At 39.4% G+C, this 25,414-nt stretch overlaps 1 protein-coding gene across 1 annotated transcript; it reads right to left on the reverse strand.

The window, feature by feature from the left end:
* Window positions 1-219: 219 nt before the first annotated feature.
* crispld2 (cysteine-rich secretory protein LCCL domain containing 2) lies at window positions 220-25,414 on the reverse strand. Its single transcript, XM_088333272.1, has 15 exons — window positions 25,279-25,414; window positions 19,749-20,073; window positions 15,828-15,946; window positions 13,217-13,349; window positions 10,236-10,351; window positions 9,750-9,850; window positions 7,717-7,890; window positions 7,570-7,630; window positions 6,833-6,899; window positions 6,625-6,758; window positions 6,511-6,554; window positions 6,355-6,427; window positions 5,939-6,014; window positions 4,068-4,198; window positions 220-1,272 (listed from the first exon to the last, which is right to left on the reverse strand). The coding sequence occupies exons 2-15, from the start codon at window positions 20,010-20,012 to the stop codon at window positions 1,221-1,223; spliced, it is 1,545 nt and encodes a 514-aa protein (XP_088189398.1). The 5' UTR covers window positions 20,013-20,073; window positions 25,279-25,414; the 3' UTR covers window positions 220-1,220.

A 25,414-nucleotide genomic window follows, 5' to 3' on the forward strand; every position in this document is an offset into this window, starting at 1 on the left:
TACTGTGCTTTGGTAGCACTTGTATTCATTTGCATTACACCATACCGCAACCTCTAGTGGTCAATAAGGGGGGTCAAATAGTCAATGATCATGACAGTATCAGAATAGTATCGATCAATACCACACTGTATTTACTTGGATCAGATCAAGAACAACAATCTCAGTATTGCCCACCCCTAAAGCTCACTCAACTGTTATGTCCACAAGAAGCAAGGCATGGCAGTTTGAATTTGTATTTTATTTTCAAAATGTGCAAAAAATGTACAAAACAATTTATAGTGTATATGCCTGTATAAAAACGAATTTACCAAAACAATAAAAAAAAAAACATTCACACATTCTATTCATGACCTTTGCAGCAAAAAAGGTACCATTATTTACAATTCCCATAACTTTACAAAGCCTTCTATTTACTTCCCTTGAAAAGCACGCTAAAATAAAGATTGGAGTGCCAAGCAATGCGATTGAATTGAGGTAGAATAATGAAATATCATAGATTTTTTTTTTCTTAGTGGCCACACTTTAACATGATTAACAAAATTTACCATGATCCTTTTTTTTCAAATTGTGCTTTTACTTTTACTATTTTGAAGACATTTCTCAAATAAAAGCAGGAAAGCATAGAATCCTACAAAAGTGCATATAGCGATTTCGTTTTTGAACGTGAAACATTCCACACTTCCAATGACGGCTCCCAAGTCAACATATAAAATGCTTCTGTCACTGAAATGACACATTCATTTGTCTTGGGCGGCGTAGGGGAACGCAAACATTGTTTTTGTTGGAAAGAAAGGCAGAAGAAATAAAAGCAGAAGTGACCCATTGCCATTAAACGCAACCAAAATGTTGCCAACATTCTTGGGCCAAGTCATGAGCACGAGTGTGGAAGTCTTTCAAAGGACCAAAAATCTTAACACATTGTACAAAATATATATTATGTACACGCTGATTAAATAAAGTGTGATCAGTATACATTCTTGCGTATGAAAAAATATTAATAACACCAATGTAAACAAAAAAAAAACTCAGACACAGCTCCAGCTGCATCATAATTTACAACATTCACACGTGAAACATCCCAGAGGGTCTTTTTATGTGGGTAATCGGGAGTTCCTTGATTTACTTGGAGAGGCTCTCCTTCCGCCAAAATTGTGGTGTGGAACTTGCAAGGACTTCCTGTTCCCCGAGAGAAAGTGATTTGATTTTTGCCGACAGACGCCTCACTCCCTCACAGCAAAAACCCGAAAGGAGCCTCCGTCTGTGTTGCTCTTGCTGAAAGAAAAGTCAATTGAAGAATTAAAAGTATTAATTAATAATATTAATTAAAACGCCAATTTTGTCTGACCAACTATTAAGTTTAATTTTGTGCGACAAACTGTTTAGTTTAAACATTAGTAGACGCTCAAATTAAGGCGAGAAGACATCAATGGATTTTGAACGTGCAAGGAGGGCCGGGAGAGGGTCTTTCAGGTAAAAAATAATCCATCTCTTCCTTAAGCTCTCCTCAGAGCCACCTCTTTTTTTACATCTTCAAGGTACAAAAACAGAACAGCCCTTAAGGGTGTGGGTATCAAAGAACAGCTACATGATTGGGGGATAGCAACAACGATGCAATAGTCAAAACAACAAACACTGAGTCGAAATAAGGAACTGGCATCCTATGAAGTCTCCTTTGCATTTGTCCAATGTTAAAAACAGAATAAACTTATCACCAACTTCTCATCTAAGCTATTTTTTTTTGAAAGTTATATTGTTGTCCTGTTTCTTGGGTGTTAATGAATGGGCCTTCAGTGACCTGCAGGGGGGAAGGCAGGTGAGGCTGTAGCTCAATGGGCATCATGAAAACATAAAATTGAATTGAATTTTTCTTATCTCTTTCCGGTCCTCTTTACAAGTTTAAAATCTATTTATTTCTTCTCGCCTTATTTTGAGTGTCTACCAAAGTTTATAGTTAATAACTTGCAAGGGCTGTAGTGAGACAGAAGGTTTCATGGCAATTCTTTGGAGCAAGTGAAATAAAAACTGTCATGATTGGCGATTCAGAGCACCTGCAACAGCTCAATTGGCGCCAACAGCCCGGACAGCTGATTGGCCGACGTACTCCTTTTAAACCCCTGACTTCCAAGAGATCCCTGTCAGATCGTTATGCCAACCGTTGCTCCCAGGTCGGCAAGCTCTTACGTCAGACTCTGTTCCTGCCCTGTTTTTCCCTGCCTGATCCTCGTTGCCAACCTGTTTACGGACCTGACTCGGCCCCGTTCGGCCTGCCCGTTATCCTATCAGTTTTGCCCCGCTACCTGCCTGCCTCCTGTTGCCGACCTCGTTTCCAAACTTGACACCGCCCTTGCTTTACAGTCCCGGCTAACGACTTGTAATTCCTGCCTGTCTTCGACCCTCCTCGCTAGACACGGATGTGCCACTTCCGCATCTCCTGCTCCCCTTGTCCGTCAACCATCGGATCGTGGAAGCAAGCCCTGCTCTTCCTATTTATTGATAAAAACTGAGAAAACGCGCGCTATTGGGTCCTGTGTCTGTTTCTGGTCTGTGACAAAAAACAAGAACATTTGGCATTTTGTGACATGTTACTGACAGAAAGTTGCTGATGTCTTGCTATAAGAACAAATTCATAATTCGTCTTAAGACCGCACATTTATCGATGATCACGATAAACCCGTTCACCTAATATCATGCCACACATAATTATCCTTCATAGGAAAGAATTGATTAGGAGGTGGTTAGCATTGCAGTCTTGTGAAAACAAATGCGCTGCGAATACTCGTGTATACAATAGTACTGCAGTCTTGTTGGCAGGGAGTACGGAGCTCCACTCTGGCCTTTTATCGACCTGAGGCTGCCGAACCCGATTTCACCAGGGCGGGAGTTTTCCTTACACGCTCATTGTAGTCAAGATGGTGGGTTTTTTGGAAGCACTCAGCACTTTGCACACTCAACTGAAATGCCAGGCTATAAAGTAAGCAAAGATCCCATGTGTGGCCCGTTCACACAGCCAACCACACCATTACTCTTACAACAGGGCTGGCCGCAAAGGACTCCCACGCCTACGGTTTTCGGCGGCCGCAGCCAGCCGCGGTGCGCTTTTAACGCACATAAATCCTGCAATGCAGTGATGTATAAATGTGATTCTTTCACACACACCTCAACTTTGAGCTTTATCCAATGCATTTTTGGCTAAACGATAGCACGGTGCTGAAAAACACAAATATTATATTTGATTTGATTTCAAAATTGGCTTGGATTCGATTTTTTTGCCTCCTCCAGTGTCCAAGATGAGTCTGACCGCACTAAAGCGGTTTCTCTCAGCCCAGTTCCAAATGTGTGTCGCAATTCAGACAGCAAGTATGATGTTGAACTTAAAAAGAGAAAACTGTGACAAGCCTTAATAATCAACTGAACTTGGACATCAGTTTTGGGAAATCTTTGGAATTGATTACTCCAACTAATACTCCTGATGAATTAAATGAAAATATATTTTGCATTTTTATATAGGTGAGTTCTAATATGGTCATTGACCCTTTGAGTGATGTGCTGTGACATACAGTTGGGGGGACAGGTAAATATAAATATAATATAAATATAATACTAAAAATACATTATATTTTTATATTAGTTCAGCGTTAAAGTTATTACTTATTTAACTTGGATTTTTATTTTTCTTAATCGCTGAATTTGTTTACATTATATTACGAATATTACTAATACTATACACTATGTATGTAACGTGTTGTTTTGCCTCGTAGCAGAGGACAATAGTGAGAGCAAGGAGTCTGATTTGGCGCACACTTCAGCCCTAAACAATGTAATTAGTGATAGTATTAGCATGCCAACGAGTCTTTAGGGGCACCCTGGGGATGCTGCCCGTCAATGCAGAGGTCATCTATGAAGAGTGAGATGAAGCGTTTTTAGATACAACGGCAACCAAATGATGAAGCTGCTGTGTCTGGGTGCGTTATATGAATGCATTTTTTTCCTTTTTTTTTTAAACCTGTATTTTATACAGATTTTCATTTTGAAGTTGTTGTTGACCAAGTAACAAACACAAATATTACCTTTCTGACTGGATGCCGTTTTTTAGTACGCCAACATAATTCTTTCTCTTGTCCAGAGGCAGGAGATCAACGTAGCCCCCGTCTGGTGGGATCACCCCTGCGTGGATAGCCGCTTTGCAAATACTGGAGTTCTGTTCAAAGTAAGCGGGTACAGTTTAGCACCTTGTCCATGGGTTAATATTTCTTTCCGACGGCGGGTCTTTCGACACTCCCAATCCCGCGTTTGTTACTGTTGACTGTAAATGCCACTGACAGTCCAGGTTTCTCTTGGGAACTGTGATGTGCAGTGAGCTTTACGTCATTGGGGGCCAAGTTTGTGCAAGGTGAGAGCTTATTAAACGTCACGCAGACGTTACGTGCCAGTGCTAACTCAACACACTGACTCAGGAAGGTGACGTGAATTTTTGCACATCAGTGTTTAGTCTATTTTACAGTCAAGCCATCTACTTTCAACACGGCTTACAAGAGCCTACAGTGGTCTTGAACAAACTAGTCTTCCTGAAAATATTCTTTCATTTCCCTGTATAGGAAGCAGTCAGGAAGAGGTGGTACTGAACAGATAAGTGAATACAAGAACTGGAATTGGAGCCATTCTATATTGTGTCCCCTTCAGGACTGAAAAGTCTGAAATTTGACAAAAATTGGGTATTAAGGCAGAAGACTGGGGATCCGATGTGACATCAGATTTGTTCTCCATCTGCTTGCCATGCTCAAAGAGTAAAACAAAATAAACACCACCTTGTAAAAAAATCACAAGAATTGATCCGAACAAAATGTTTTTGAAAATAGACTTGTATGGTAAAGTGATCAAGAACAAGCAAATGTGATTTTATATTTATATTTTCGTTCCGTTTTCGTTTTCAAAACCCTTAACCTAACAACTTTGTTTTCACATGGTTGAATTATTATAGATAATGAAAAATAATAATGAATATAATACATTGTTAATTAAAACTGCTTTTAAAATCAAACGAAAAATCTAAATAAAAAACAAGTCTAATGTAGGAGTTGCTCAAGGTCAACAGCGAATTCAATTCATTGACTTCAAGGTACAAATTTGTAGTTTTTCTACCTGGAAAACTGAGTGTCATATACTGCAATAACGTGACACTTTCATGTACAGATAAATATATATTTGTTGTTTTTTCACTTTTTGCCACAGTATATCCACATATCTGGTCATTATAAAGCATGGGTGTCCAAGCCAAGAGCTACCTATTGTCTAATTAGCGCAAAGGACACCCAGTTTGATATGCATTTCTAAATCAAACACTGCTCATGTTATCAATGTTATTACTATAATAAAACCAAGTTCTTAATAGAAAGTAGGGTTAAAAAAAACTCAGTCCACCCCCCCAAAAATTTCTAATAGAAAATCACAGTGACCCAGCACTGGTGGTCTATTTTCTGAACAGATCTGTGGACAACTCAGTTATCTTTATTGGGAACCCCGGTGCCCGTGGGCACCACGTTAGAGACCCCTGTTGTACAGTCTCTACATTGTTCTAAGTGGTGTTCTGATTTACTGTTGGGAGGGAGGTCTTGAGTCTTGTCAAATCACCTACAGGATTCAATCTGACGAAGGACTAGTGCATAGCTGGTGCCTTGGGAATTTTGCCCCAACTTTGTGTTCGGCCCCTTTGGTATATAAACGATTTTCAGCTATTTTGAAACCATTACAGCCTAGTTCTGCACTCGCAGGCACAGAAGATTCTGCTTTATTTTCTGTATTATGATAAAACCCTCAAACTGCTCAATCCAGTGCTTGTTTTTATACGTATATTCTAAGGACCAGTATGTTGATTTAAGACATATGAGAAAAAAATCTTTATTCCTTCAACATGTTTGTCTTTAAAAATGTCTTTACTCACATCTGTGTAGATGTTGCTTCCAATAACTGGTGACCAATAGGATGGTTGACTCTTGCAGTCCGATGGACAGAAGACTCTGAAGAAGCAATTGAATATTACTGTCAAAGTACAGTCATGTCAAGATGTGTGGTTAACTGTTTCTTGTATGTTTGGAATAATTGGCATTAATCATTAAAGCTTAAGGATCAAGGTCTGTAGGTCATCTTTAGATTGGAAATCATAAATAGCAACTAGACTTCTCAAGTCTGTGTTATTCTCCAAAATACAATTTCTCTCTCTCTCTCTCTCTTTATATATATATATATATATATATATATATATATATATATATATATATATATATATATATATATATATATATATATATATATATATTTTTATTTTTATTTTATTTTTTCCAGAAAACTTCAACGCACCTTGGACAGTGTGAGATTGGCTTTTTGAATGGGCAAATTTCAGCCACTGTTGTGTAGCAGTCAACATTGGTTTCTGCAACAGATTAATACACAAAATACATAATGATGTACATATGGGTGGTGCCATTTATATTTATGCAATCTTTTTTCTCTCACCTTGTACTTTGGCCACCATGAAAGCATTTCCTTGTCTGTATTTACTGTACAACATAGTCAAATAAATGCTTAGAGTTGGGAAATAAATTGTAGCCATCATAAATCAAGGTTTACCTGAAAGACTCAATGGAATTTTTAGTGGCTTTGACAAAGAAAGGAACCTTTGCTTCCATCCTTGTGATGTCGACCGTTCCTCCATTGTTGTCGATGGCACCGAAGTGAATGGCGGCACGGCAAATACTTGATTGCTATTTGATTAAGTGATTAGAAGACTTAATTTAGACTTTAACAAAATTGTTGTGTTGTTCTTTACTGCACTCACCACGTCATAGTAGAGTGTTCCCCAAACTCTTCCTTTCCTATTCATGCAGTTACCAGGACATTTATACCTAAAGAGAAAACAACGTACAATTAGTTTTCAAGAAAGCTTTTGGTTTATCCAATTAGATTTAGAGATGGCATTTGAGAGCCTCGGAGCGGGCCTTCGCAAACGTCACCGGTGTCCCAAATTATGATTGGCTATGGAGTGGTAATTTACCAAAGCAATCTTGGCAACAGCCGTTAAACTTGAAAAGACCGAGCTGCACAAGGAAATATATAGTAGTGTTCATTTAAAAGCAAAAGGCCAGACAACTGTGTAGCCAGCAAGCCTTTCGCAAGCGGTAAAACGTTTTGTCCGCTACTTTTGGCCAAGAGGTGATATCTGGTGCCCAAGCCCGACCTGATTCAAATGTCAATAGGTACATTGTATTCGGGCCTAGCTTCTCTTTCGCTGACTTTTTCATTTATTATCCAGCTGTCATTCCTTTAGTTCATCCCCATTTATACAGTCTTGGTCAACTTAAATTCAATAACAAAAGAGAGGCTTTACGTGTCGCACTTCCGCGCAGCGTGAGGCCCTTTGTGCCCTCCCCCCTTCCACTCGCCACTGCATTTTGTAGTTTTAGCATTTACTTGTAATTGAAAATCCAGGAAATACAAAACTATTATAAGCATTAAAACAAAGTCAATTTACATAATTAATTATGTCACAGTTGAAGGAAGTAAAACCATTAACACCTGTTGCAAGTTACTCCTCTGCACTTGTCTCTCAGTCTGGTCTCACACTTGATGCTTTGCACTGTATAAAAACATAATAAAAATGATCACAGGTTGAAAAATAAGGTAAAACAGAATAATAATATTAAAGGAATGTAATATACTTACCCAGGTTGGTGCTGCTCGGATTCCTTACAGACGGGCCGCTTGGTGTGGATGGTCTGGACATTGGCTTCCTTGGAGGGGACGGTTTGGGTTTTGGTTTAGCGGTTGTGCGAGGTACGATGGGCACCTGAGGCTTTTCCACTTCGTTCATATCTTCCGTCTCAGTGCGCTGGGAGTCTTACATTGAAGGCAGAGTCATGACAGTCAAGACAGGTCACGGTAATTTAGCAGTCTTTTATTTAAGTAAGTTGTTTGGTAGTTTTATAGAGACAGTGTGTATTGCTTGACCACTAGATGTTGCTATATTGTTGAGTGCAACCGAAAACAAGTGCTGCAAAACACAAGGGAGAATACAAACTATGGAGACTAAAACTAACTCAACCGTGCAATTTTTCTTTTCATCAAAAAAATGCACATTTATATCTGCAGGATCCCTGAGGATGCATAGGATTTTGCTAATACATTCTACATGTGTTTTGTCGACTTTGACCATGTTACTAGGAGAGCCCTATGGAGGGTGCTTCGGGAGTATGGGGTACCGGACAGTTTACCAGGGATATTCTGTCCCTGTATGACCTTGGTGCCAGAGTTTGGTTCGAATTGCTCGCGGTAAGTCGGATTTGTTTCCAGTTGGAGATGGACTGTGCCAAGGCTGCCTTTTGTCACTGATTCTGTCCCTAATATTTATGGACAGAATTTCTAGGTGCAGCCAAGGCGTGGAAGGGGTCCTGTTTGGGAACCTCAGCATTGCATCTGTGCTTGTTGCAGCTGATATGGTGTTGTGGCTTCCTCAAGCTGTAATCTTCAGCTCTCACTGGAGTGATCCAAAGCTAAGTGTAAAGCGAAAGGGATGAAGGTCAGCAGTACTAAATCTGAAACCACGGTTCTCAGCCAGAAAAGGATGGCACACACTTCCCGGGTTAGGGATGAGATCCTGCCCCAAGTGGAGATCGACAAACGGATCGGTTCAGCATCTGCAGTTATGCGGACCCTTTACCGGTCCATCGTGTTGAAGAAGGAGCTAAGCTGAAAGGCAAAGCTCTCGATTTATCGATCGATCTACATTCTTACTTATGGTCACAAACTTTGGGTCATGACCAAGAGAACAAGATTCCGGATACAAGCGGCTAAATCGAGTTCCCTCAGTGAAACTCGCCCTTAGAGATACGCTTGGGCATCCTGGAGGGACTCAGTGTAGAGCTGCTGCTCCTCCACTTTGAGAGGATCTAGCTGAGGTGGCTCGGGCATCTAAAAAGCATGCCTCCTGGACGCCTTCCTCGGGGGGTGTTCCAGGCATGTTTAACGCCAGACGGCCCCTGGGACGACCCAGGAAATGCAGGAGAGACTACGCCTCTAGGGTGGCCTGTGAACTTCTCGGGATTCTGTCACACAAGTTGGATAAAGTGGCTGGATATAGGGATGGCTGGGCTTTCCTGCTGAGGCTGCTAGCCCCGTGATCCGACCTTAGATTAGTGGTAGATAATGGATCAATGGAGGATCTTTATCTAATTGCCGCCATCATTCTGACGTCATGAAAAACTGCATTCTCCTTCCAGTTCTGTCCTATTGAAATCACATATTTTTCCATCATCATCATTGAAACGGCGCCAGGGAGCCACAAATGAGTGCCACCATCATTCTGACGTCATGCATGAATTTTTGTTTAGTATTCAGATCGATACTGTTTTTTAATGAATGATGGGGTTTTTTGTACCACTTGAAGGCGCTAAATAATAAACAATGTCCCTTTAAGGTTCTTGCCTGACACGGTTTATAGGTTAATTTAACAAAGGCAATAAGTATGTATCTGTTGTGCTTTTTATACGCACAAAAAAAGGAAGCCAGCATCCAGTGAAACAATCAGTGTGGCTAGAGGGCAGATGTTTTTTACCACTATGTGGTGCTAAATAATACACAATGTCAATTTAAATACATATTGAGTATTAGTACTTATTTGGGTAAAAAAAATAAGGAACTCTGCCTTAGAGAATTTCTATATATCTATTTGCAATGTAACAACACTGCTACATACTCACCTTTATAGCACAAATTATTTCTGCATCCGCCTCCATAGCTGGGAGGGCATTGGGAACAAGGGCGGCCGTTTTTGTAGGGAGCCTCCCCAATCCAGTTGCCCCTGCAGGAACACATGGCACACATGTTTGCTGCGGTTTTGAGTTTAAATTTCCAGCGTTGCTTTGCCCTCAGCTCTTGTAATGACTTTAACACTGTTTGCCTGCGGTCAACACTCCTAAGAGGCTAATAAAAATACCCTTCATTGTCCCAATTTGGAATGGAAACAAGCTCTTATTTTTCTTTCCGAATGCTTCATTATGTTTTTTTTCTATTTTCTGACTTCTGCAGGGATTCAGGTGGCCCCAAAATGTCACTTAGCGTTCATATCAGCGATCAAGCCGGCAGCTGCGAGCATGATAGGAACATCGAGTTTTGCTGCCAGGACTTTAAGGAAGAAAAATGCAAGCAGAGAGCAAGAGGGTTTCTTTTAGAATCTAGAGTCTTACTTTGGGGAGTAGTTGCACACGAGGTAGACAGCGTTCTCCCATGTTTCTCCCCACACGTTCATCCTGGGACAGATGTGCACAGCGCAGCCAACTCTGGTGGTGGTGGCCCAAACCACCTGCGAATAGTAAAATGAAATAAGTGCCAATGCAAGCTGGAAGTTCTGGATGAATGAAAAGACACATCCAGGTGGGTTCATTGGTAAAACCGGCTGCCACCGTTTTTACTCGCTCAGCATTTAGGTCAATGGATCATTCCAGAGGAAGCGAGCAGACATGCGGTCACGTTTAACGAGGCCAGTGGGACGCAGACTCTTTTTATGCCCCTGGCAGACGCCCGCCTGGTGTGAAAATGCTTTGCCCTCGAGGATATTACCCCTATCCCCCTCGTCCACTAAATGGAAAAGCCTTCAGTCTCTAATATCTTACTCGGAAACGTCCAGGGTAAAATATAACACCTTATTTAATGAGAAACTGCGGAAGATGAATGATGTGTATTTTGAGGGAAAAACGACACAGCAGGTTTCAAAACTTCTGACTTTTCCTCCTTTTCCCTCAAATGTGTGTGCCTGGGCTCCTTCTTTAGGAATGTTAATCTTTTTTTCCCTGGTAGAGACTTTTCAAGGCCACTGGGAGCAATGAGTCAGGGCTGACAACTCACTCTCATGTCCAGTGGTACAAAATATCAGTAGCGGGGCGTGCATTTTACACCTACGCCTTCAGTCTGAATAAATCCAACCTTTGATAACTACTTTAGGACTATTAAACATGTACTGCATCTACAGCTAAAAAACACCAATAACCCCATAAATTGGACCATCATTTAGGAATATAACCCTATTTTAACCGTAACCCTATTTTATTCACCAAAATCTTTGGATTTGTTCTCAAAATTCCTCCTCCTTTCTTACCTCGAGAAGATTTCAATTACCGGTACTCTCTCGTAAAGATTCTCGTGTGATTTAGTTCCATAAAGAAGTTAGCTTCTATCTGCATCGAAGTTAAAGTAAATTTATTTATTTATAGTTTTCAGGTATCTTGTTTCAGATTGATAGTGATGTTTCTGTGAGGAGTATATTTTGAAATGTCCCAAGCATTTAACCTTATTAATGAAATGTGGCGTGTCATGAACCAGAACAGGATCAGGACCCAATCGCGTGACGTTCTCTCACAAGCATTTATTTGACGGGAAATGGGGAGTCATGCATGTTAGATAGCCGATCTGGCGTGGAAAGACGGGAAGCCAGAGACCGACGAGATCGATAACGAATCAGGATAACAAAAATAAACAGGAGAAAAAAACTGGAGAAACCAACAAACAGGACAAAAACAGACGGAAACAAAACTGGAAACCGAAATTAAACAGGACAAAAATAAACGGGAACAATACCGGACTTGAAATACCAACAGCAAAAGAGGACCGAGTCAGAACCCACGTCTTGTGGGGCAGAAGTTCGTTTGACGGGCCGACAGAATTAATCTTGTGCGTTATATGAATGCACGGGCTGAGCTTCATATAGACAGAAATCTAATCTCCCAACGAGCCGCAGCCGGCGCCCCATGGGCAGGGCCAACCGGGCTCCACGGCAACCGTGACAGACACGGGCGCGGTCATTTGTGCGCCATTGCAACCATGACATGGCGTGACATTTTTCAATGACATGGTGAAGACACGACTCTGACGACCCGCCTAAAACGTATTTATAAGACACATACTAAAAAGTAATTAGTTAATTGTGTGGATAATAACAATCAATATACTAGTAAAAAGCTAGAAATTTGATATTTTTTAAACCATTTACTCGACCTTAACACAGTGCTTGAATGGCAGACACTTTTTGTATTTCGCAATTATTTCCTTTTTCAGCTTAATTATTGTTGTCACTGTTTTCCACTTTTCCTTCCCCTTATCACTATCTTTCTTGAGACCGATTGTTATGGGTAGAAAATTTAATAAAACTATAAAATGAGATGTGGTCCCTCTCAAACACAACTGGGGCGGTGTAGATTGACTGAACAAATATTAGAGATCGAGCTGGGCATTATTGCCATCTCCTGTGTAATTACTGTTTTTTTTCTTCTTCTCAGCATTATTTTGCCAGGGCGAAGGCCCACGGCCCACTGAAAGGGGGTCCGAAACCCACATTCGGGTCCCGACTCAGCAGTTGAGAGTCACTAGACAAAATTTTAGGATATATCTTTTGCATGCTTGGATCTGAAAGGAAAGAAGATCATGGACATGAGTTCAAGCAGTGCCCCCTCAATGTCGCATCTTTGGAAGAATCCAGGTCAAGCTCAGAAAAGATGAGTGTGAATGACTACCAGATGGCCCTGGTCAGATTTCAGTTTGGGGGGCAGAAGGAGGAGTTTGCATGGTTCTACAAACACATCCCAGCTTCAAAGTAACCGTAGAAGGGCAGATTTTCTCCAAAATACACTCAGTGAACATCAAAAAAGAGGTTGCAACTGATGACCTAAGAGTAAAAAATGTAGGCTGTTGAGATTGGATTGACATTACTTTTGGGGTTTAATCTTTTAGGGTCGCATCTAGGGCTTGGAGGGTTACTTTAATAATGTAATACGATTCAGTTACTTGTTAACTGTCATCAGTAACCTAATCCGGATACTATAATATTTAAGTAAAATAACTTTATTACTTTCAAATACTAATAAACCAAATATGCTAATAAATGAAAAATAAAGTGAATATACATATTTTGTATATATTTTGTGTAAGATAAATGAACAATGTAACCTTGAAAAAGAAATATAGGAAACCAAGATGAGGTAATTGCTTGCAGCCCAACAAAAATGCTTATATTTTAACTACATATTAGATAGTGTTGATAAAAAAAAAAAAACTTTCCGTTTCACATGAGAGACAAGATATGCTCTGTTTTAGTTCACATTATTACTTCACCATTCTCCTTCCCTCAACACTGGAACATCCCATTGACCTCTTTAAACACCTCTGGTCTCCTCACCTGGGTGTAGTGGGTGCACATTGGCCCAGAGCAGCGTTCAGGACACCACGGGTTGCACTCGTGAGGGTAGGGATAGGTGTAATCTTTCACTTCGTCGTACCAGGCCTGAACATGGAAGGCGGGAGAACGGTATCTGCACACAGAAGGTCAAACAGATTTAGATACCAATTGAGTACTGCCTACTTTCTGCAGCTTGAAGAATTTATATTAAAAAAGGGGAGGACTCGGATCAAAGCCCCAGCAATTGACAAATCAGTAATGTAATTGTAATTATTTCAGGTTTTGCTGAGTGCGCAATATGACGGCAGACAGAAAGCGAGAGAGGAAAGAGAGCGGAAAGGAGGGAATCCTTCGTGGGTGTGCTGGCATGTGAAGAAAAGAAGGAGGAGGGGGAGGAATGAGCGTCTGGGTGAGAATGAGAGCAGATTCCTGGAAGGGCACCTGCTGTGATGGAGATATATGGTCAAACACAGAGACCTACTGTGGACAAACATACAACACTACAGCCAACCCATGACATTACACAACATGGCTAAAATGAACAACAAAAAAATGGTGTTAGTGTATCCAGTATTAGTACAGGAATCCCCCTCGACAGTTCAATTGGAGGGTTTACTGACTTGTCAATGATATATTGACTGACCCCACATATTCTATTCATGGTTAACACTGACGACAATAGTCTGCTGTTATGATTAGTATAATTCCCTACTCTCTAGATATACCAAAAAGAATATAGGCCGAGTTTACATTACACCAGTTTATACATTTCTCCATTGGTTCCCCGTGTGTTTCAGAATAGATTTTGAGGGGCCCGAATTATGTTTGTCTGACCTACTTTTATTAACAGTTAAGAAATTGTTCCAAGAGGAGCTTAAGGCACGTGACTTAAGGTCCTCTTGAAACAGTGTCATAACCGTTCTCAGGGTGTGGACCCTAACCCTTTGTGAGGCAGCATTTAGCCTAGGGAACGGCCTACCAAAGGGCATCAGGTCCAAGAGAACCTTGTTATTCTTAAAAGGAGCCCAAATATACTTTTTTAGTCTGGGTTTTAATCATTCATTGTCATTTAAGTCATTCTTTTTACCTATAACTGTATGATATTTTACTCTTTATCTTACATTTCCCTTTGTGCTTCTGTACTGTAGTTCTTTTACACACCAGCGTTTTTAATACAGGGAAAATGTGTATTATTTAGCGCATTCTAGTGGTAATAAAAACATATTCGCCTTACAATATGTCTTGTTCTTTTTTTTTCCGAGCCGGACAGTTGCAAGGTGGATGGTGGTCAAATATTACACAGTGTCCCTTTAAGTTCTTTTAGTCTACGCTTTGCCATCTTTTCTTACACAAAGAAATGTGTGTTTATGTATACAGGTATTACAGTCTGGGATGTTGGGTCAGGAGTAAAGCCCATATTTTTATTGTACATTAAATTATGTATACAGAACTTTTATTTGCATTTTGTTAAGTGAGTTGTTTTCTCATTTAAAACACAAATTAGCACAATTTGGTTGGATTTACGGTGCCCTTTGGCAAAGAGCGTAAATTGCAGAAGGAAATGACGGTGGCTAGTGGTGAAGACCTTGCAATTGGCAAGAATCTCGCCAGCTCTTGGCCAGATGGAACTGTCGACAACACTTTAGTGATTGCCAGTAACTGTCCACGTGAAATGAGTTACCGGCAGATGTCGTTAGCCGTACTGTGCAAAAGTGTGCCAAACACACACACACAGTACAGAGCAGTCAAGAGTCACTACGGTCCAATAGAAACATTTCATTGAAACTGAAGGTAAGTGTGGATGTAGGCACCAAGTGGGATTTTTACACTATATAAGATTTCATAACGATGTGACGAGTACTTCCAAAGGTTTCCTCAATGACAACTTTAGTAAACAGACCTTAAATGCCATTTGACCAAGATTTGAAAAAAAACAAAACCAACACTCAAATAAGTACAGTGGTACCTCTTTATTAGATCACCTCAAAACACGTTGTTTTTAACAAAACTCGCTATGAGATGGAAAATCCAGTTCAGGAGAAGTCTCAGAGGCTTCAACTAGTGACCGCTCACCGCTCGTGACCACTCACTGTTAGGATCAGCTTGTCCAGTCTGCACATGCATACTACTACAGGCAAAATTAAATGTTTGTGTGTATGTCGACTTAAAGTTACAGTAACTTTAATTTTAAGTTTACAGTAAGTGCTTACGTATCAACAGTCTCTCAATCTCCTGTCAACCTCCTCTAACTGATCCCCTTATTAATGATTGCAAATCCTCCCTGTTAAGCGATAAGAAACCTTACAAACAAAATGCGGCACCTACAAAATGCTAGCCGGACTTTCTAAAATTTTGCAAATATTTTAGCAATCTAAATTGACGTTGTCGTCTAACCAGTGACAGCTATGATCCGGATTAGAGCCGAAACCAACTACTTTTGAATTATTTCGTGTCTGGAAAGTTACGAGCGTGATCCTGGAACGAATTGAGCTCGTAAGAAAAGGTACTACTGTATAATCAAAAATATCTCCATGTAAAAATGACTTATTAATTTGAGTAACAGCTCCAAATAGAACAAAACAAAATGTCCAAAAGATGTAGAATGTCTCACCTGCCCCAGTGTACTGCCAGGTTCTGCCCGATGGACATGAGTAGGTCCTGAGGTCCGTGATCCCACTGGCACACTTCAGCCCAATGAGTGGCCGATCTCTCCAGCTCGTCGTCCCACATCTGTCCACAAACGCAGCATCTGTTTACAGTTCTGTTTGAATGCCGGCGAGGACAAAGAAGGTGCTAGTATGTATATTTTTTTAAAACGAATATCAAATAACGCTTAAAAAGATTTTCCGCCTTAGCGAGGGCAGCGACCTCACTCAACCTCTTAAGGAGTAACCCCTCAGTACATTTCCAGTCTTTTGATGGGCTCACACGAAAACACAGACCTTTCTCAGTGCACAGCCTAACCTTCAAGGAGTCCCAACAACAATAATGCTCTTTGTGCCATGCAGGCTCCAACCAAGAACTCCTTCCCGACTAAGCTCCCTCCCTCGCATCTCTTCTCCAGCATGAAGAAGGTAGACTGCACAAAGTCAGCATTAATGTTCAGCTTATTAAAAAGAAACTGGCAATAGTTAGTACTCATGACTGCAAGTTTCCAGCAGACAGAAAGGATTTTTTTTTAAACAATGGCTGTACGTTGTAGCTTTTTAAGATATTCAAGCACTTGAGAGCAGCGTGATGATCCAGTCACATAATGATAATCTATTGAATATTACCAAATAATAAAATTGACTTTCTGACATTGCAAATTGGATGAAGTTATTATTTTAACGAAAAGCTACAGTTAATTTTTATTTGCGACAATACACAAAAACTTTGTTTTCATGCCTATTTTGGGTCAGAATATGACGTGTGATGTATTTCTTAGACGCACTCAGATGAACTTTTTATTTCATCTGTTTGGGGTTCGAGTTGGCGTTTGGACTGTATTTGAAAAAGTCATTTTCTTACTTTCACCAATTTCATGCTACACCAGCAGAAAACCACAAGGACGAGCAACCCTCTCCAACACATCAGCCCCTTTTCCTGCTTTCTAATGTGTTGTGAGTGCTGAACAGCTCGGTTAAAAGTAAGATAAAAGCATATAGGCACCATGGGAAAAAAATAAAGGCCCTTTTAACTGGGCATTGTAAACACATACTGAACAGAGAAAATATTCTACTTTCAACTTTTTAGGGGTGCACCTTTAAAAAATATATGGTTGTGTCAATGCCATTTTGTTCTTCACTGTTTCAAGACTCGGGCGACACGTTGGATGGGTGGTTAGCGCCTCACGGTGCAGAGGTTCAGGGTTCAAGTCCAGCTACTGTAACCTCCCCGTGTGGAGTTTGCATGTTCTCCCTGTGCCTGCGTGGGTTTCCTCCAGGCACTCCGGTTTCCTCCCATATTCCAAAAACATGCATGTCATGTTGATTGGCTGGTCCAAATTTTCCATAGATGTGAATGAGCGAGTGAATTGTTGTCTCTCTCTGTGTCCGCTGCCCACTGCCCGAAGATAGCACGCCCGTGACCCTACTGAGGATCAGCGGTCCGAATTATGGTTGGGATGTTTCAATTCTCCAAAATGATAACAAAATATGCAGTTTTCTGAAGTATGCTATATAAACAATTATGACTACTTCAAGATTACCAACAAACAAATAATATTTCTATAGAAACACACATTTAATAACCTTTCTTTCTTTCCTTTTTTTTTTTAACCTTTAAATATTCTCAATACCTAAAAATGTATGTTTCCAGACAAATACCACCGTGCAAATGTGGTAAAAGCGTGGTTATTTATGTTTCAAGCTAGCGTACAGAATTTTGGTCAACATTTTGCTAATTGTTGGAAATATCTCTCAAATTCTGTAAATAAATTAAATCATATAAGCAATAGATACTTTTGCTTGTATTATTTATCCTTTTATATAAAACAATGCTTAAAATACAAGTGGTAATATAAAAAATATGAAAAGTTATCAATTATGTTAGATCCTTTTGGAATAATAATATATAAAATAGTTCCAACAAAAAACAACAATTATTGACAGATTTATCAAATTTGAATAATGCCATAATTGAGATAATCATTTGTTAAGACACAGCTAAAGAGAGAATCCATTTTCGTTTAAACCAAAAAGCATATAGACCTGTAATTAGTAATCAGGAGAGGCATGTCGTCATAGAAATAGGAAAAATGGTTATACCTGTTGAGTATTGACATTTTTCTCAATTAGCTGGACAAAGAATTCTGAATTGGCGCACTTCTCTGCCTTAATCAATATATTTATTGATTATTTTAGCCAGCTCGATGGCCTTGGGGGTATGGCGCCTGCCCCGAGACTGGGAAGTTGTGGTTCAAGCCTTGACCGAGTCATACCTAAGACTTAAACATTGGTACCCGTTGCCTCCCTGCTTGGCGTTCAGCATTAGGGGTTGGAATTGGGGGGTTTGGTCACCTAATGACTCCCAACACCTCAGTTGGGTTGAGCGAGGTGGCTGGGAATCCCCTCCTCTGAATCAATTTCCCAAAAAGAGTCAGATATGACTCTAACCACCTCCCACTAGGGGGATATGGCTGTGGTATATATATATATATATATATATATATATATATATATATATATATATATATATATATATATATATATATATATATATATATTAGCAAGCTAACAGCAAGTCAAAATATCCAGTATTTTTTTTCCCTTATTGCATGGACTTTTTTTTTTTTAATAAAGAAGGATTACTTATCAGGGCAGCGGCGCAGTGGTTATCGCATGTGCGGCACAGTTCAAGTCATGGGAACCTCCTGCGTGGGTTCAAATCCAGCTCAAGACTTCCTGTGCGGAGTTTGTATGTTCTCCCCGTGCTTGCGTGGGTTTCCTCCGGGCACTCCGGTTTCCTCCCACATTCCAAAAACATGCATTTCAGGTGAATTGGCCGGTCCAAATTGTCCCTAGGTGTGAATGGGCGAGTGAGTTGTCTGGTCCCCATGTGCCCTGCGATTGGCTGGCAACCAGTTCAGGGTGTCCCCTGCCCACTGCCCGATGATTGCTGGGATGGACTCCAGCACCCCCGCGACCTTACTGAGGATAAGCAGTGCAGCTAATGAGATGAGATGAGATGAGATTACTTATCAATTGATTATAGCATGTATTTTGTACAAATTTATCTTGTATTGGAGTTATGAACAGAAAAGGCCCAATTTTGTAGTCCGTAGAATAACACTCAATTAGTAAAGGTGGTGACAGAAACCTCAAAATATTCTACTTGCTGGCACCATTTTCTGGCTGATATTATCAGTGCAGCGCTGTCAAGCTCCTTTTGTTGCGCTTGCAAGTTTGTGAAATTCTTAGACGCGTACGAATATTATTTTTTCATCATTTTGGGGGTTTTGGTTGGCATTTGGACTGTAGTTGAAACAGTCCTTTTCTCACTCGCACCATTTTCATCCTGTAATAAAAGAAAACTGTCAGCACGTGGGTGAAATCACCCCCTCCCCCTCCTCACCTATGCACCCTTCCTCCTTTCCCCCAGTGTAGGGCGCTCCGTGGCCGGGTCTCCGAGGGTAAAATTCATAAAAACGCAGTGGTGGGATGAAGATATATAAAATATAAAGGCTCTTTGAACTCAGCTAACACATATTTAATAGAGAGAACATTTAATTTTGAACTTTTTAAGGACACCTCAAAATACTTACCCCACCCTTATGGGTTTTTTTTTTTTTTTCAAGAAAACTACTCCAACTTGGGGAATGTTTTAAGTAAGCAAAATGCTCCTATGTTTGAGTTAACTTAAACAAGCTGACCGATTACTCTCCTCATTTTATCGGGGGGGTTGCTTTGCACCAACCACCTGTCACCGCATGTCACTGATATATATACCCTGTACATTTCATCAATGACAATATTCACAGTGTTTCAAAGTCTAGTCAGGTATCTGAACTGCCCAAAAGCGCAATGAGTTTTTCTGAGTGGGCGTCCCTCACCATGTATTCCATGTTGGAGGCGCTGGGATAGACCGAGCCTCTCAATTTGTTGTGCAGCTGAAGGATCTCCTCCCGGTCCGACCAACGGATGGCACGTCTGGTCCTTGCGCTGCTTCCGTTTCGGGCCGTGCCGTTGTGGGCAACCTCATAGTGGCTCAACAGCTGCCGAAGCTCCTTGGAATCGGGCAGGAAAAGGGACGCTGAGCCTCCGAGCCAGGAGAAAATGAGGATCGAGAGCAGAGGGATGAAGGCCATCGTTGACATTACAAGGTTGGATGACAGGGGTGTGTTTTTTATACACGAGATGAGCTGGTCCTGACACAACCTGCATGGAGGGAGGAGTATTTCCTGTTATGAGATTACAGATTACAACAGTTTACTGATTTCACATCTCATGCACTGAAAACTTCCTCTGGCTTTACTGCAATATGACAAATATGTGAATAATGTCTTAATGAGATAACCGGAAATGCTGAAACATTGATGACTCAAGGACTGCCTATCATCACAAGTACAGGAAGAGTTAAGCATCTTATTAGTAAAAATGATGATTGAGTTTAATCACTTGTAACTTCCCACATCAAGTAATTTAAAACAGTGCATCTCAATTAGGTTCTGCCACGCCCCCCTCCAGAAGAAATCCACTCGCCCCCCTAAATCCACCCTAAAGAAACAACCCGCCAGAGTAGATAGATAGATAGATAGATAGATAGATAGATAGACAGACAGACAGACAGACAGACAGACAGACAGACAGACAGACAGACAGACAGACAGACAGACAGACAGATAGATAGATAGATAGATAGATAGATAGATAGATAGATAGATAGATAGATAGATAGATAGATAGATAGATAGATAGATAGATAGATAGATAGATAGATAGATAGATAGATAGATAGATAGATAGATAGATAGATAGATAGATAGATAGATAGATATTTTATTCAACCCCGTAAGGAAATTCACGTTTCCAGCAGTATCCTTGTGTTAAACAATAAAAAGAGAGATATAGAATACAAAACTATCCGATATAACGTGTATAATTTGTGTATAAAATTGTTTTATTTAGTACGTAAAAGAGACTAAAAAAAGAACGAAATATGGACCAACAAACAACAAAGAATAGCTTTATCAACTGTCACAGAAAATATTAAAAAATAAATAAATAACATAAAAAAAATAAAAAATTCATTAACTATAAAGATTTTTGACTGACCACATCATACTACATACGAAAAATGTATTTACATAAAATCAATAAAAAACAGTATATTCAAACTGATCAGCAACATTAACTCAAGTGCAAAATATTAAAAAAAATAAAAATATGTAAAATAAATAGTGCTGATTTTCACTTATTGAGTATTATTTAGTGCCCTCCTAATAGTAAGAAAACTTCATTCATTGAAAAAAATGACTGATTTGAATTTTTAGAATACTAAAATATAGAGACTATTGTAAGTATTTGACTAAAACATTCCTGAATTATATAGAAATAGGTTTAAATTTGGTTAAATACGAAAAATAATCACAAATATCGTCTGGTATGGAACTAACTTCTAATCATGGTAAAGAAATGTGTTAAGTGGATTTTTCAAAATTCTAATAATTATGTTTTATTCGAATTAATTGGTAATCTGCCATGAAAGAGAATATCTATTAATATCTATTCATTTCGACCTGGTTAACCTAGGCTTATGAGTTGTAACAATTATGAGTAAAACCTTCCGCCAATTGTTTTTTTAGGGGGGGTGGGCACAGCTGAGCCTTGGCTCTCAATTTGACACTAATGTTGCAGCCGCTAATGATTTATTGTGCAACAAGAGAGATGACTTGTTCAAATAAAGCGAGGAAGGTGCACCGGGTCCGTGTGAACCGAGAAGAAAATAAACAGCAGTTCGCGCCTGCCCCGCTTCGCTCTCTATCCTTGAATCTCTTCTCATCCTTCCCTTTGGCTGTTGAGAGGCGGCTTGAGGTCTGGCACCGGCTCTATGTCAACACGCCGTGCCAGGGGCAACCGAACCGGGCAACGGGCATCAGGCTCCACACCCTGCCAACTCTGCTCACACCCCAGCGAGAGCGTCTTTGCTGCCCGGGCCCTTCTCACGAATCTCCTGAATTTTAGACCCAAGTGACAGACGGGGGGAGAAGACATTGATGCACACTGTAACTTCACTGCCTTTGAGATCACTCAATGGAGGGGATGGGTTGACCTTTACATGTGTGTAAACCAGGGATGTCGACAAGTTCTATTTTTTTAGTATTTAACAAGAGCAAAGGAGATTTTATGGGATGGCAGTTTTTTATTTTGACTCAATGTTGTTTGTTGTTTTTGCATCATCAGCGCTATAGGCCGATCATTTTGCTGTTATTTGATTTCCAGACCCTTTAGGGCTGATCTGTTTTTTGTAACCTTGAAGATTTAATGAAAAGAGGGGGCTCAAAGGAGGGCGTTAGCAAAGAATGGATTTTTCTTATCTGAGAGCTCACATACTAGTACTCCTTGCATGTTCAAAATCCATTGATGTCTTGCCGCCTTATTCTGAGTGGCTACAGAGGTTTAAACTTAAAGGAGCTGTACAAAATTGGACACTTTGTTAAACTTTGCCACCATCTGATGGCTTGAAGTCATGTTTGTAGCCTTAATCAGCTCGATCATGATGCGTGTCGTTTGCAAGTATGTGCATTTCTTGGACACGCTTGATTAAACTTATTTTTTTATCTTTCTTGGAGTTGGGTTTGAATTAGACCATCTTTGAAGAAAGCCTCTAATTACTTTCACCATTTCATGCAACAATCAAAAAAAAGTGAAGGGACAAGCATGACTTCACTTTTCCAGCACTTGACCAGCCCACATTCCTCGAATCTAATGTGTAACTCCCCGAACAACTCTGATAAAAGTAAGATAAAAACACATTTTGCATTGTTAAAACACACTTAATAAAGAAATATTTTACTTTCAACTGTTTAAACACACTTCAAACGACGCACCCTACCTTTTGACAGCTGTATAGCTCTGGGATGCATCGAGACTTTCTGATCTCGGGTGGGCCAGATGATGCCTTATCGTTCATTTGATTAACCTTTCTTTTCACATTAAAATCTGCAATGTTTATAGCAGAGTTCTTTTGTGGGTTTCTTATGTTTGCTTATTCGGATATGCATTCATTGGGGGATATGTTTTTTAAATACAATCAGTATGTTTAATGAATCATTATTTTTGCTTCAATTCCAGCAGTTTGGGTGCTTCATTTATTGTAGATGGCGCACTCACACTGAAATAAATCCACACTCATCTGACATATACATATACATGGATTTGTTGTTTTATGCGTAAAATGAAGGTGGATCCTTTCTCGGTGGAAACAGTTCAGACATTCGGGCACTGTAAACTGTTTTTGTTATTATATTCTTTTCGAAAAAAAAATTCAGTATGATGCATTTAGAAACTTGATGTTCATGCATCATTCAGTAGTGGGGGTTATTAATATATCATTCCAGATTTAATTTATTTTGCAAATTCAATAACATGTCAATCAACATTGTATGTCAATCGTGTATGGCTTTATGTGCAAAAATGCATGCGTTCTTGAAGCGCATCATAGGAAAAATGCTTCTGTGCTAAATAAAACAAATCACTGTAGAAAGAATTCACATAAAATAATGAATTACGTGTTAGGGATGCATTGAATGTTCAGCACCAAACTATTTCTAAGAAAAATTACCAAAATTGCATATTCGGTTTCAGACGAAAGCAGAAATTACACTGCAAAAAGCTTTCACAAAAAACAATGTTTTGATGACGACGGGTGAGGTGAGATGTGTGAAGCTGGTTCTCATTTGGGGGGAAATCGTGCACACCGCGGCCTCTTTATATTTCATTTTACACGCAAAAAGGAAGAAAATATAGGACATTGTCAAAACGGAAGCTCTGCCGAGCTATTACTACAAACATTCTTGTGTCCCCTTGCTTTCATGTTTTTGTCAGCCACTAACCGAACTTTGGCTGATGTTTATTTGCTAACACTAGATGGCTAACTATCTACTGTTCCGCAATTTAAATTCATAAACGCGTACTTTGTGTGTGATATTCAAAGCATTCATCCCTGAAGTAGATTAGGTGGAAGTTAACTATTTGAGAGAATTTTAATTCCCATTATTTTTTTATTTTTATATGGTTAATATGCGATTGTGACTGTTTCATTAGACTGCGCCGACAACCAAACCATCATCATTGTCATCATCAGTTCCTCCCTTCTCTTGTTTTCTTGTCCCCATTCAGTGTCCTGTCTATTTAAAGCTAAATACCCATAATTATGTAAAAAGAAAAAGTGAGAGAGTGTTGAGTCCAGCATCTACAAGCGATTATCATCATACCCATCCACTTTTCTCAGAGTACAAAACTAGAATGAACTCAGTTGTAGTATTTTCAGCAGTTTTACTTGCACTTTATTATGTGACAGGATTTTCTTTTAGGCAATTCAATGCCTTTTCATTTTCTTTAACGGGAATTGAATACAATTATTTAAAATCAGTTATCTTGTTATTTCAAAAACCAAGCAGCAACTTCTCATTTTATATCATACATTTTAAGTAGGTCAGTGCAAAATACATGCATTTAGTTTTGCTGGTAAGTTAAAACAGGTACAAAAAATATAGTAAAATCCACAATTATAGATAAATAATTTTTTAAAACTATTTTAAAAAACGGTTAAATGTTGCAAAATCCAAAATTACAGCAACGTAATATAAACAAATCGATAACCCCGCAATCCTAAGACTACAGCCAAAAAATAAAATAAAACTAAACAAACCGGTTAAAAATACCCTGACATGCAAAATCACGGCCTATTAATGAAGTAAAACTTAAAAAAAACAGATAAAGTTTGGTAAACTCCAAAGTTACAACAAACTTAAAAACAGGTTTGAAAATATAGTAAAATCCAAAATTACAGCAAAATAATACAGTGGGACTTAAAAAACAGGTTCAAATGGAGTAAACTACATAATCGCAGAAAAACTTAAGAAATCACCGCAAATTAATGTAGTATAATTTTTTTAAAAAAAGTTCAAGATATAGTGAAATACAAGATCACAGCAAAATAATAAAATAATCAAATAAGACTTTAAAAACAAGTTCAAACCGTAGTAAAGTCAAAAACAAAGCAAAATAATTAAGTGAAACTTAAAAAAATACAGTAAAATCAATATGTGCAGCAATATTATTAACCAAAATCAATAACCTGTATTACATACTGATCCAGAGAGACAACACGTGATCATATGAAACATCATACTCTCAATTCAAGCACCATGATTATTTAATCTTTAAAGAAAATTAAAAAATGGTTCCAGGAATTAATTGTTCGAACGCACAGTGTGCTTAAAGATTTTTTCATTTAAAAAAAATGGTGCTTTGGTTGTAAAAAAAAGTTGGAAACAGCACTAGACTAACTGAAGAAAATAAACGACTCACGGTAGAGGTAGGCAACAACAACAGCAACAAAAAAGTAGGTTTTCTCACCTCTGCTTGTCTTCTGTCACGATTCACTTGCTTGAGGGTCTTGTATTCCCGTGTGAAGAGAGTTGCTTGCATGCGGGATGTGTAACTCTGGACAGAGAAGCAATGACAGCCTTATATAGAGAAAGGAGCCGTCAGG

This window comes from Urocampus carinirostris, chromosome 4, assembly GCF_059441175.1.
Source record: "Urocampus carinirostris isolate Australia breed hairy pipefish chromosome 4, RoL_Ucar_1.0, whole genome shotgun sequence".
NCBI lineage: Eukaryota > Metazoa > Chordata > Actinopteri > Syngnathiformes > Syngnathidae > Urocampus > Urocampus carinirostris.